General features: G+C 36.9%; 1 protein-coding gene across 6 annotated transcripts in view; it reads right to left on the bottom strand.

The window, feature by feature from the left end:
- S6kII (Ribosomal protein S6 kinase II) overlaps window positions 1–14,160 on the bottom strand; it is a 265,005-nt gene that overhangs the window by 16,336 nt on the left and 234,509 nt on the right. For all 6 annotated transcript variants that reach the window (XM_071588161.1, XM_071588169.1, XM_071588177.1 and 3 more), the window contains 3 exons: window positions 2,447–2,689; window positions 1,593–1,699; window positions 871–1,048 (listed from right to left, as the gene is read on the bottom strand). In XM_071588161.1, coding sequence (XP_071444262.1) covers window positions 871–1,048; window positions 1,593–1,699; window positions 2,447–2,689 — 528 coding nt within the window. The remainder of the gene's footprint in view (window positions 1–870; window positions 1,049–1,592; window positions 1,700–2,446; window positions 2,690–14,160) is intronic.

The raw sequence follows: 14,160 nt of genomic DNA, 5'->3' as shown, positions 1-14,160 counted from the left end.
GCATTTTTACATATAAATCAAATTGAAAAGGGAAATGCCTTGAGTTTTTTACACCCATATTACCCTCTCTATACTTAAATTGTAGAAATTTGATATCAACCAATTATTTATTGGTAATGGATGGCACATGCACAAGGAAATAACCCATGTAATAAGTTGATGAAATAAATAAAAACTGAGAGATATTTTTCATGCATTAATTCTTTGGAGATAGCAATAAAGTACAAGATCAAAAGTCTCATTGCTTAAGATGGAATACTTTTACATTCCCCCATCCAGTGACAGGTAATAATTTGTCAATACTTTTTTGCCATAATATATTTTGTAATTAGGATCCTGGCTCTAATTATGCACTAGTAAAAGTATACATTTGCACTTAACAATTTTAATAAATAAAAGAAATTCAGTTCACTGTGTCTGCACTAGCTAGATTCTCCTCATTTTAACTGGCCAGTTTCCATTGATATAGAACTGCTTTGGCATGAGGAATAATGGCAAAACTATGATATATTTTGAATTAGTGAGTGCAATACATAAATATCTATCTTGAATGAAACTAGCAAGGGAAGAAAAAATGGCATCTAACTACGCTCACATAAAAACAATAAAAAAAAGAATTTTTTTCAGGGAGGTGAAATAAACAATTTTTCCTAAGCTTTCCTCAGCAACCACTGATATTATAACCAGTGCATTTTGGTAGAGTGCAAAATGATATGAACTTTTTATGATCTTCCTCAATTGTAGCATATCATTTATTGTAAATGTTATTCTGAAGAGAAATAAATATCATTGCTTCTTTCTGAAGGAAAAATAGGCACAAGGATACATCAATGAAGTAAATGTAAAGCAGTAAGAGTTTTCACAGCTCACCATCAAAACTCCAAATGACCACCAATCAGCTGCAAATGAGTGACCTCTCCTATTCACAACCTCAGGTGCCATATACTCTACTGTTCCACAGAAAGAATATGCCTTCTGATCTTCAAGAGGCAGCTTGCTGAGCCCAAAGTCCGTCAGTGATATGTGACCATCAGCATCCAAAAGAATGCTAATTCAAAACAGAAAGTCATGTGATAAAATTCAAGTTAAAAAATCATTCCCTTAGCTGCTGTTACACAAAAGTAAAGATTAATACCTCAACCTAATGACAAAATTGCCAACTCAAATCAACAAATTTGATTGATAAATATGAAAAATGAACTTACAACTTTATTCACACCATTAATAGGGCCACTATGTATCCCCACATAAGGTAATAAAGACTATATGACTAGCAAAGCAGTTTCACAAGCTTTTTTACATCTGTTACTAAAGCACAACACATGAAATCCAAAAAAATATATATTTATTTCATTTGTACTATCAAGTAGAATAACCCAAAGCAATAAATCTCGAACTTCATTTGATGTAGTAGTATCAAATTATTTGAAAAGGCTTAGGTTTCAACTATCATATTAAACAATTGATGATGGCAGATTATTAAAGATCCTTACCTGCCCTTTACTCAACAAATATTTATGATTTTTACATGATAATGACATGAGACTAGCTATTTTTCCAATGTTCATCCATTCACAAAAACTTTAACTTACTTTTCTGGTTTTAGGTCCCTGTATATTATGCCAAGGTTATGGATGTGGTCCAAGGCTAAGGCCAACTCAGCAAGGTAAAACTTCACATCTTCTTCAGTAAACATCACCTGAAAGTAACCAGAGAGACAAACACACATGAATACATTTCTCAACATTTAATTCATCATTACTGATGGAAAGTAACTCATAGTATACTTGCGGACATAGAGTGATTTGTTCATTAAAAACAAAGATAGAGAATTAAATTATAGAAAAATATTCTAGATAAAAAACTTTTTATTTAAACAATCAATGAAAAAGCTCTTTACAGTATCAAAACAAAACAAACCCAAAACCAGGATGAATTAGCACAACATTTAAATATGTGAAAATGCAGAAAAATGTTCAATGAAGATATTAATTATTAATGTGAAAAATATATTTTTAGTTATTGCTACACGAATTGCAACACCCATAAGGGTATACATAGCAATAAAAAATGACAAATTAATTCAATATTTAGTGTTACCTTGATTGTGAAATTTGTTATTATTTTTTACAAGTTAAACTACAGATAATGTCTCCTAAATTTTAGTACACATGAAATACATAGTCAAGCAGACATTTATAAGAAGTGGTCACCTTTCCTTAAGATGTTCACTGCCAGAGGGAGTTCAGTTATTGGTTCTGAGAGAGCCCTTTTCCATTCATGCCTCCCTCCCAATCATTGGCCCATTGTGGACTGAAGGAGAAGGTGCCCTCATCAATTCAATGCCTGCTTGCAGGAATGTTGACCAAGTGACCCAGGTGGTGCACAGAGATCATGACGTCAGTCTAATAGCATCTGTGCCATTTTGCTTTTGCAAGACAGTTACCTCTTTTGAGAGACGTGTGAAGAGATCTCCCCCACGAAGGAAGTCAAGGATGAGGTAGAGCTTGCCCTCCGTCTGAAAGGCATAGTGGAGCCGAACGATGAAAGGATGCCGGACGTCAGCCAGAATGTTGCGCTCTGTTTTGGTACGCAACCTATCTCTAACTTTCAACGTAGCTTTCCGGAGTACTTTCATGGCATAGAGAGTCCCTGCATCTCTCCCAACTCTCTTGCGCACCAGGAAGACCTGGAGAGGAAGAAGGAAGCACAATTTGGGGAAAGAGGTCTCACATTTAATTAACATCAGGAAATCCCTGTAAGTAAATCTCAAAAGCTAATCTTTTGAAGAGCTAATACGTAAACTCCCAACACGGAGTGATCTACTTACCATTTCCCAGTTAGGTGAAAAAAAATCTAAGGGTTACCAACCAGAAGAATGTGACATGTCTGGATAACTGGCAATACTCTTTTGAGAACACAAGTTATCAGTCTACCATTTAAAAACTGAAAATGCTTAAAAATACATAAAACCAAATAAATCTACAAAACTAACAAAATACCCAAACCTATCATCAAGCTATTGATTATTCATTAGATTCAATGATGGCTTTCAGACCGGTATACATGAAATTGCCAACATACCTCCTGCTATGCTAGTAAGAGTCATGACAAACACCAGAAATCAGCTTATTCAGTGTATGGACAATCATCTACCTGATTTGATTTTCAAAACTGCGCAAAGCAAAACTTTAAATAAGTACAAACATAAAAAACAAGATTAGAAATTCTGTTTCATAAAATGGGTTTCCTTGTGTTTTGAAAAAAGGAAGCTATGATGCCGAACCCTGTATATGCATCTGAATAAATAAGTATCCTAATCTGGTACTACCCCTATTATGTAGCCCTGATTTCATGCTCATTAATGAATTACACTAAAATATAAAATGATACTACATAATTTGAACCAAAGATTTACTAGTTAAATAATCTTATACACTAAAAACATATAAAGCACCAAAACTCAGCTCATTTCCCTGGACTTTGAATATTTAATAGCTATTAATAACAGATATTCCAAATTCAAATTAGCTCATATTATACTAAATAAAGTGCCTCAACCCCCCTAATGAATGGTGTCAGTAAAATGACCACCTATTTTTTGGAAAATCACTTAAAAATCTCATTTCTTGCTGATTTAACTAGGAGCAGAATTTCATGTTTTAACAGTCATGACAATCATTTCAAATTGTTTTTCTGCTCTACTCAAAGTTGAAAATATTATGAGTAAAAATTACATATTATCCTATCTTAGTTTTACCTAAAAACGAAATTATTTTGATCAGTGTTAGCCATTCAAAATAATTACACTTATCAACTTTATAGCACTATAAGATATAAGTTGACAATCAATGCAGTTTCTTTTAAGCTTCAACCTACAAATTGATTACCATGGTGACTGTTCTGACGAGATGCCATGATTTAATTTGCATCGCAATGTTATGAATGAGGCAGGAGAACATAGCTTCAATAATCTAGTCTCTTTTTCGTGCTTTCTAGAATTCTTTAGACACATTTTTTTCTACCCTAGGACCTTCATTTCCATACACTCAATAACACATGAATATAGTTTGCAGAACAAGCAATTGAGTCAGAGGGCAATTGTAAATATCCTTCCCACTGAATTCTACTGATTGTCCACCAGAAATAAGGTCAACATATTGGCTGCTGACTCTTGAAGAAATGCATTCAATGGAAAAATTCATTAAGTCTGAAGGTTCTGAGATAGCTCTGCTCCCTACTCAACCCTTTTTCCTACCAATCACAGAAAAATTTAGCCTTTTTCCAAAAAGTAATGACACACAATACAACACAAGTATGGACTCCAACAGCCACTTATTCATGAATTCTGAGTTGCCTTGAGCAACCTACGGATGATCATGAAATCCTGAAAGACTAATCCCTCAGCATTGTTGATCTTTTTAGATGTTTTACCTAAATACATTAGTCTTTAACAAACTATAATTCTTAAAATAACAAAATCTAAAAGCTATAAAAAGCCTGATTTCACAAATGCATTAACTGCTCTCACCTCATGGTGTTTTTTATTCGCAAAGATGGGGACAGCATCATTCATTGACGGTGGAATACAAAATTACTCAGGTCTACTAAAATTTGTTCTTTATCTCGCTGTAAAGTGTAATCATCTACTCTCAGAGGTTATTCTAAAATACATAGCTTTTTTTATAAATCTCCTTTCTAACAGGGTGGATTCGGCATTCTACATGTTGCAGTATGAACAGCAGAGCAATAATAGGATGGCAGACTGAAGAAACTAGAGCGGATACACTTCTCATGAAATACTTGGCTTTTCAGCACCTTAAAAATTACTCATATAGAAGGAAAGACAAAAACAAAAAAGTCCAACAATAATTTTTCCATGATGTCCAAAACTTCTAAAATTTCACTTTCATAGGGTTGGGCCACTCTACCTATGCAATTTCAATGCATAGAATATTCTGATACAAGTGAAAAAAGCAAAGCAGGAACAACAAATACATATTTATGCACATTTCGGAAAATTTTATTTAATAGCATAATTATTTAAACCATCATCAGTCACCGAAATTCTCTTTTAACTTCTGAATAACATATGCTAGGTAACTTGTTAAAAAAATTGTTAATAACTGTTCTCAGCAATTGGATTACGGAAATGGACATAACATTATGGAACAGACCTTTGGTCTAAGCTAACAGACCAATTTTATTAATTTTTTATGGCATTTACTTCATGTTTGAAAAATAAATAAATAAATAAAATTCATAAAATTTTTCAATTTGTGCATTCATATTTGATTCATCTGCTTTTGTTCAGAGATTTTACTTCAGTTAAACATTGTCTAATAATCTGCACTTCCCATAACGACTGTTGGCATACTCTTCAAAAATTTTCTGTGATTCAAGGTATACTGAATAAGTACTCCAATACTTCTTGACTAAGTGCCTGATATTTCTCGGCTTCAATCATCAATGTATTCTCCTGGTAATCTGTAGACCTTATCAATCATTGGTCACAATACATTCATTTTTATACGCCACTTCTCTCTTTGTCTTTCCTGGTTTTCTTTGCTTTCACCAGATTTCAATTAATGGATTCAGACTTCCTCCAGAGGGAATGTTTAAATTTTAAATCTTAAAAACAATGATGATGAACCTAAAATACCAGCTAGTGCAACAAGAAATAATGAATTAATTATTTAACTCTTTAGGGTTTTTTGCTTTAATGGCAGTACTCTGTCTCAAGTTGGAGAATCTCTGGTTTGCAACATTGAATAACTAAAAAAATTTGTAGTACATCGAATTTAAACCTTTAACCTGACTCATGCCTCTCTACTCATTCGGTATCACATAATTTTATAAAGCATTGATTATTCATAGACTTTGATACTTTAAAGCTCTTCGATGAAGAATTATAAATGCAATCACCTCTTTTACTGACCCAAAGTGTTGTGAGCAGCACTTACTGAAGAACGAATTGATATAGATAAATAAAATGCATGGTTATAACCAGGACATTTAATTGCACCGGCTAATGATTTCTTAAATGAATTCCACATCAACATTTAGCTCATCAATCATCATACTACAACTATTGGTACCATTCCCAAACTATTACTTTTTGGTCAGTATTTATCCATAAAAGGCAGGATCATGAGAGCAATCAACATGGACATGGAGCATTCTGCTTAACAATCAATAAAATAATAACTTCTCCCAATTTGAAGTCTTCCATGCACCAAATAATGAATGACATTTGTGAATAAAGAATGCCATCAGTTTTCTGTCAATTTAAGTAGCAATTTTTCCTAGATCACAATTTTGATGCTTCTTTTTATTTCCTCTCAACAATAATTCATATTTCATATTGAATACATGATTCGCTATCATGCCATTTTCCGAGCTCATTTCTCAGTCCAGGTTATTTTTTTTCTTTTTGCCTAATTTGTACATTTTTCTATATTTTCCTATTATCGTTGGTTTTCATTTTTTTTCAAATTTCAAATTAAAGGGTAAACGTGAATTTGTACCACTGACCAGAGCGACCAAAAATAATAATAGTTAATGCTAACAAAAAGCACCAACAAAAACAAGCTAATAGGTATATTTCTTGAGTTATTTAGGTCCTTTTTTTCAAATTCTCTAGAATTTGTTGTGTCCCTAATTTTAACATTAATTTTCGATATTTTTTAGACAATAGAGGGACTTAAAATATAATAAATTCAAGGGTTTGTGCACTTAAAAAATTAAACTCATCAAACATCTACAAAACAAAAAAAAGTTGGCAAAATACTTGTACCACCGGGAAAAATACTACCTAAATAAACACAAACTTGAAACTTAAATTACTGTCAAAGTTTATCTTCCACATGGATGAGAGACTTTCTACCAGAGTAATTCCACCTAGAAACCTCCGCAGATAATTTAAAAAATAGGGTGGAATCTCGAGACAATTTCGGGCTTTGCTATTTCATAGGATGCGTTCACCTGAGTAAAAAGTAGGTGAATGCCCCGGCAGTGTGTCGGATATTCCTCTTTTACTTCTTTGACGCTCGAGGGGCGACAATTAACGTACAATTAGCAATACTCACCCCCCCTGGAGGGCAAGGAAAGTAAGCCAAGAAAATGAGTTCCAATTCTCGGTGAATGGCAACAACGCAAGGCGGCAAAATTACTTCACAAGCAGCGCTCGGTTTGAGGATACAACGCCATTAACGTAATTCAAAACACGTCAAGTGACCAAAATTTGCTCACATTGAAACCAACTACAATGACCAAATTAGACTAAGTACTGTTTACTTTGACAACAATTTCTTGCGGACGTGGAAACAAGTGACGGACAAATGCGAGATAATTAGGGAGGAGGGAGATGATTGAAGCATATCCCTACAGGCTAATTGGCGTCGGACACAATCACCCATTGTTCACAGATTAGCATGTTTCCGAGCAATTGTGCCCATACACATACGTCACGAGTGTTCCCATTGCGCCAAGAAGCCTGAATGCAAACCAAACCCACGTTAGGAACTATTTATGGACAAAAGGGCATGCATTTCTTCAAAATTAGGTCATGACTCAAACAAATAAAATGTTTAAGAAAAGCCCGCGTACAGGCAAGCCTTCATAGGCATATTAAGGTATATTGAAATGAAATAAGTATCTTTGTAATTCCACACACTTGAGTGAGTGTGGAATTACTAAGTTACTTATTTCATTTCAATACGTTGTATAAATTCCATAAAGTTACGCCGGAGGCAACAAATATATTGAGGTACGGCCAAGATTTAGATATAAGACACTTCACTCCAGCTGTTTGATTATCTAGTTGAATATTGATTCATACATTTACAAAAACTTATGTTTCAACATAAATAATTAACATCACATAATTAAATACCCAAATGTGGATGCGTCGCATGATTGCATCAAAAACCGGTTGCGTCCAAGATGAGATGCAGTATATGTCATGTCTTAAAGTTCTTATCAGAGCGCTCAAATTTTACAGATACGAAACAATTTCCGACACCTTTATAACCACAGCACAGAAGACGGTCTCGAAAAATGAACTCTGCAAAACTATATTTTTAAGCCTCGCGCAGGGCACGGCAAAGAAGTACCAGTTACTAAATAAAATCGGAATATATAATCGACCAAGTATTCGGAATTAATCATAAAAATGTGTCATTTATGCACATGATGGAAAAAACTATTTTCGAAAAAAATTTGATGCTATTAACTGCGACTGCAAGATCGAATGGTTGAAGGCTGCAAACTAGATTTAAATTCGTATTGGTAATGGACGCTCAAATTGCACCTGACACATTAGTAGGTAATTAATAGCCCATGTTCCATGGGTAAGATGCGCTCCATTCCCAGGAAAAAGAGGAAAAATGGCCCGCAAAACGGATGGTCAACACCCTTGGCCAAAACAAAAACAAGATCGGACGCGCCACCGCAGGTGTTCAGCGGACAAACGACTGTATAACACAATTTTGTCTAATTTTAGAGGCCTAGGTCCGTGGTCAGTAGCCCTAAAAAGCCTAGTAGCGGTAGGCAGGGCAGGGAGGAGGAGGACGCCGGTCACGTTGTAATCGGTGGCGGCGGCCGACCTTGTTCCAATCAAGCGGCGGCGCATACGGCATGAACGGCGTCGACATACCGAGGGGTTTCTACTCCTTCAAGTTTAAAAAAAAAGATTGATTTCCTCAACCAGATAGTGGCTATTGCAGAGAAATTGGTAAAAAAAGCTAGATACACGTTTCGCAAGAACCTCGAATACACGTTTGTAGCACTATGATAGATAAAAAATTTTAACAAACAACTTCCTTAGACTTTCGGCACATATGAAAAGGCCTCTACCTGGTTTAACATAATTAATGAATCAATGCATAATTCTAACATTAATTTCGATGTGATCAAGTCGGATGAAACGTTCATTTATCTCTACAAAAATACTTAGTTAAGAAATAAATAATAGTAACATAAAATAATTAAAAGAAATGTATGCAAAAAGCTCTAACTAATGCTGAGCGAGAAGATTTGTAAACTAGTAATGTGTTGAAGTACATTTGAAATGTATCTTAAATTGCAGATTGAAATATGAAGGTTTATGAAATTTTTTTACATCGTTTCACACAAAAACATGAGCAGCCACTGCAATCTTGCTTGGATCAACAGTTGAGCTTTGTTGAGTGCACAACACTTCCGGGTGGTTTGACTGGTCTTGACTAGTAGAGGCTTTTAAAATTAAGTTCGAAGCCACAATAACGATCGACATTAGTTTTTATTCTGCTTCGAGCAAACAGACTGGTTCATAAGAAAATTTCTCATAGAATACTTTAGATTCTTGAGTCAAGTGAAGTCGTAATATTTCCTTCCTATCGTCCTTAAAACTCACAGAAATTCTTTGAGGAAAATCTTTTAACCCTCAGATAGTTTTTAAAGGCTCTTACCTTTCATTTTTAGTCTCTGTAGATTCCATAGAACAGAAAAACAAGGTCAAGAGAATAGGATCAAAGGTCAAAAACTACAGATTGTGGAGAAATTCGCTCAAATCTGCTGGTAAAATGGAGCTCAACTGACCCTGCCGCTAAAATTTCACCTTTTCCAGCACAGCAAAGACATCGCGTGATGAAAATGCAGACGGACGAGTTGTGGGAGACGATCTTACGTAATAATTGATCTCAAATTGTTTATAAAACCAGACTTTCCGCTACAGGATCCATGACACCACATTGGAGACCAAAAATGGGCAGAGGATGTTGTAAAATTATAGAAATTAATTATTGACAGTGCGGAGAGAGTTGTGGATCTCATAGCAGAGCTTAGTAATAGCATAGTGAGGAGTATAAACAACACCGTTTATGAGTGGTTTCTCAGCGCAAAAAAATAATTTTTCCTAATGTTTAAACAATGACTAATTAGTGCTAAATGCATCATCTCAAAAATATCAAAAAAATCGTAATAACCGTGCAACAACTTCTCATGTGCAGCCCATTTTCCATCTTTCAAAGTGTAGAGCAGCATAAGAGAAACAAGTGTCTTTACGGGGGGAGTCACCACTGCCTCAGGCAGATAGGCCACATAAACTTCAACTGTTTATTTACAGAGATAAAAACCCGACTTGGTGCACTCGTCTCCTGGAATCAAACTAAGATTAACTCCCGAGAAAGTTATGCTCGCGATATCCAAGGAGCTGGGCATTCAAAACAACTATGCCTGAGATCTGAAATGTTACGTCAAATTATCGACCTATACATACTGTTTAATTTCCTTTTTTGTTTGATAAATAACACTTCACTAAGATGCACCAAATGAGCGGTTGACGCGTTGGAATTTCAAACTTGGAAGTTTTTTCTGCACCACCACTCACCACAATTTAACCCGGGAGAACGAAATCTTTTCAAAAATCAAATTCAAATGTTAAAATGATTCAATGGTGGAATATTAACCTAATATTGATGGCTGGTTAATTAGTAGGCAGTCCAGAACAGGTAAAATCACATCTGCATAACATGGTAACATCTTGCAAGGTAATACGTGCCCGGATGAGAAGTATCGAGCGTACAATGGATCGGCATGGGAACGTGAGAAGTGTGCTAAGCGAAAACGAGACAGGACATACTATATTAAGTCTGTACACCATCATGACACTTATAACAGAAGCATGTGACAGGAGCTGTTATGCCACCAACGCTTACGGAAACTAGCGAATTTATTATGGACTGTAAAGGCAATTCGTTACTATTTTCTTATAGAACAGTTAAATGGATAAACCTATCACTTTTGATATATTATGCATATCTTCCTCTATCATTGGGCATGACGGTCAGTTTCCTTGATATTTTCCCTACGGATTCGTCAGCCAATGTTATGCGGAAAAGATTATTCCCTCGGTACACTAAATTAAGTATTACACTCTCATGGAATTTGTATGTTTCCAACGGATTTATCAGTGCAAGCAATCTCCCCGTCTCTACCGGCTTCCATCCCATTAGTATATTTAGAGACGCTATCAGGAAGGAGAATGGAAAAAAGTAGTAGACGGATAGAAAGAAATGTTGGCCCAAACGCCCACGTGGCGGACCACTGGGTACGTTGAAAACTCAAAGACATGGTGAATAAAATAGGGGAAGACAGAGGGTGGAGTGATCCCCGTGGGTTTGAGAAAACATGCATAAAACTGGAAAGGGCATATAATGAGAAGGGATTGCGCATTAAAACGCGATGAAGTGAGGCAATACTTTTTACAGGAGGGAAAATAAATCTATCTTGGGCACTCTGAAGGCGGGAGGGGTGAAACATACTGAGAGAAAGCGAGATCGAAAGGAGGGAATGGTAGAGCTGTCCCGGAAAATTCGAGGACAGTCATATTTCCTATTTGAGAACGCAAAGGAATCGAGGAACGCATTCGCAGATACTGCGAATAAAATAATTACTGCAACGCTTCCATTGCCAACAGTCGCTCGTCTCCCCTAATAACTACTATGTACTACGGCCCGACGGGAACCGGGCCGTAGTACATAGTAGTTATTTACCGGGAACGCCAATGCTCGGCTGTGGTGTCAGGAAGAATTGGTAGGAGCTATGCGACCGAGAGAGATGATGAATGTGGGTCATGACGAGCCGTGAGCTCATTTGAATCAAGCAGAGACGAAGAGGGGGCAGAGCACACCTCCGGAAGTAGGCAACCGACCTGCTTCCGGCCTCGACTTCCGCGATCACACGAAGCGTGCGTCTAATGAAGCAACCTCGCCCCATAGGTTAAGCTCACATTCACCACGAGATCGCACTAAAATACTCCTCGGAGACGTCGATTCCTATTCATGTGAAATGATTAATCCTCAAAGTCTGCATATGCTGGGTGGAGAAACTCGATGGCATGAAGGAGACGTCGTTGGATTGATCTTAAGCTGAATCCCATCGCGGCAATCGGCCCAAAGGTTGGTATCATCGGTGATGGCATAGCTAACCACTTGCTAAGCCCTACAGCATATAAAATGTATGCATCAGGGTAAAGAACCCTACGCCACCAGTTCTTTCGCTGGAAGATCTGGTGCCCGAAAAATCACAGAGCTTTAGTGAAGATGAGAGCTCTCAGGGGTCGTGCCCGGGTTTAAACCTGGATAAGACCTTGAGAGAAAGCCGAACGCTTTGTCCACCGGGATAACTTTCCTCTTAACGCTATCGAGGGGAGCAATTGTTATTTGGGAACCGCTTTAATTGTGGGTACGGTAGGAGCATTTTCCGTGAGGTGAACTATTTCGTGACTCCTCCGCAGACCGGGGATATTTCAAGCTGCATGGTAGTTTCCCAGCCGCAGTGAGATGGGAAATGAGTTCACCGACTATTTTTCAGGTCATGGGTTCGAAGACTTCAAATGCTTTCTTCATTGACTCCTCAGTACTCCTCCTAGTTGCAGACACAACGTAAAGAAAAAAGTGCTCAGACAGTAGAAATAAAGTGAACAGAAATTAGGTGTATCCTACTGCTATATTGAATAAAAGAAATCCCCAGCGTTCGGTCATTTGGTCAAAAGGTGACCACACACAGAAAGTGCAAATGAGCTTGGCGTGCCCGAGGAGACCTGGGCTAAAGCATCGCACAATATTAAAGGAAACAGTTTCCATACGAATATTTGCTATACGATATCCCATTTTCCGGCACACTTGACAGCCCATAGCTCAATATTTACTGTTAAGAAGCCCAAGTATTTGCTCGAAAATAGCTGCCAGCGATTTGCCGGCTGGTTCAACTTCCTCGACAGCATCAAATTATTTTACAGAAAAGTTATCTTGCCAACCACGACATCCATCACACAAAACTTAGTTCCAATCCCACCAACGACCAATTTCAGCGCTTTAATTAAAAGAAGCTTTAAGTCCGGGTGAAAGCTGATTACTGAATGGCCGAAGACCCGCGCTCCCCCAAAAGGTTTTATACTACAGCCAAAGTTTAAATACCATTAATGTGGTATTTCAGCGAAACGGATCTTACGCGGTCTGACCTTCAGGCTATATTTTAAAAGTACACGCATATGAATGACTAAATAATGCACGGAAAAGTTCCTCGGATATTAACACACAATTCCATTAAACCTACGAAAACCTGATTTTTAAAGCGGCACAGGGGATTCCATTACGGAAGGAAGTGCCATCGCTGCGATAGGAGGAATCACCAAAGAAGGGCGTCGGCCAGATTTTTAAAATTTTAAAAGCTGTATTAGGACCCTTCAAAATTGCTTCTAGAGTTCCCTCCTTTGTATCATGCGAATACAAATCTAAAGCACTGGGTTGATGATATTTTACAGTAGAAAATAACTCATGATTTTTTTCATGAAACATTGCATTCTTATTCTCACGTGAAATATACGCCAGTACGTTGTTGACTTGAAGTTGTAATGATATTAGCCGTAATATGAACGTAAGTATAAAATTAGCGGTAACATTTATGGAAGTTTATGATACGTATCTTATAATTATTAATTATTGTCTGCAGAGCCATAAAATGGAAGGATCATAGGAAGAACACATTATGAGTTCCTTTCCAGCATTAATACGGTCATTCGGGGTGGTAAGGGTGGTTGTGTTCACATCTTAAATGTACTTTTTTATAAATCGTATTTACCACGGGTTTTCAAGCTAAATATTCCTCACCCACTCGGTAATGGCATTATGAATCATTGCGAGCATTACGGATCATATCTTCGAAGTATATTGCTTCTAATTTTGCAAAATTTCCCATGAATACTCCAAATATACGAGCATAACCTTTTTTATCAAGCTCAAGATTATTAGTCACCATTGCAAATAAGGGAGATAGGAAACTCTTCCGCAAGAAACTCAAATAAAAAATACGAGCAGGAGGAATTTCAAAGAGTCCAGGAACTTGAAAAGGTGATTTCCCAAAGGAGAATCACCATAAAATAACAATTTGACCAAAGCCACCGGAAAATTTCCCCCTGAATATTCTCAGGGTGGTAAGTATAAATAGTTTGTGCGAACTAATGCCACATGAAAGATTGATTAAGGGTAAGATAAAACAATCAAGAAGGTCACTTGGGACGCTGCCTGACAGTGAACGCCAATCCGACGTACTCGACCTGGCTCTCGCCTAAACGATCTTTATTTCGCTGGTACCCCCACACCGCTGGGATTACTCCCG

This window comes from Hetaerina americana, unplaced genomic scaffold (genome assembly GCF_022747635.1).
Source record: "Hetaerina americana unplaced genomic scaffold, ioHetAmer1.1.p SCAF_1, whole genome shotgun sequence".
NCBI classification, from domain to species: Eukaryota; Metazoa; Arthropoda; class Insecta; order Odonata; family Calopterygidae; genus Hetaerina; species Hetaerina americana.
The sequence above is the reverse complement of the archived record's forward strand: the minus strand, read 5'-3'. Positions and strand labels throughout refer to the sequence as shown.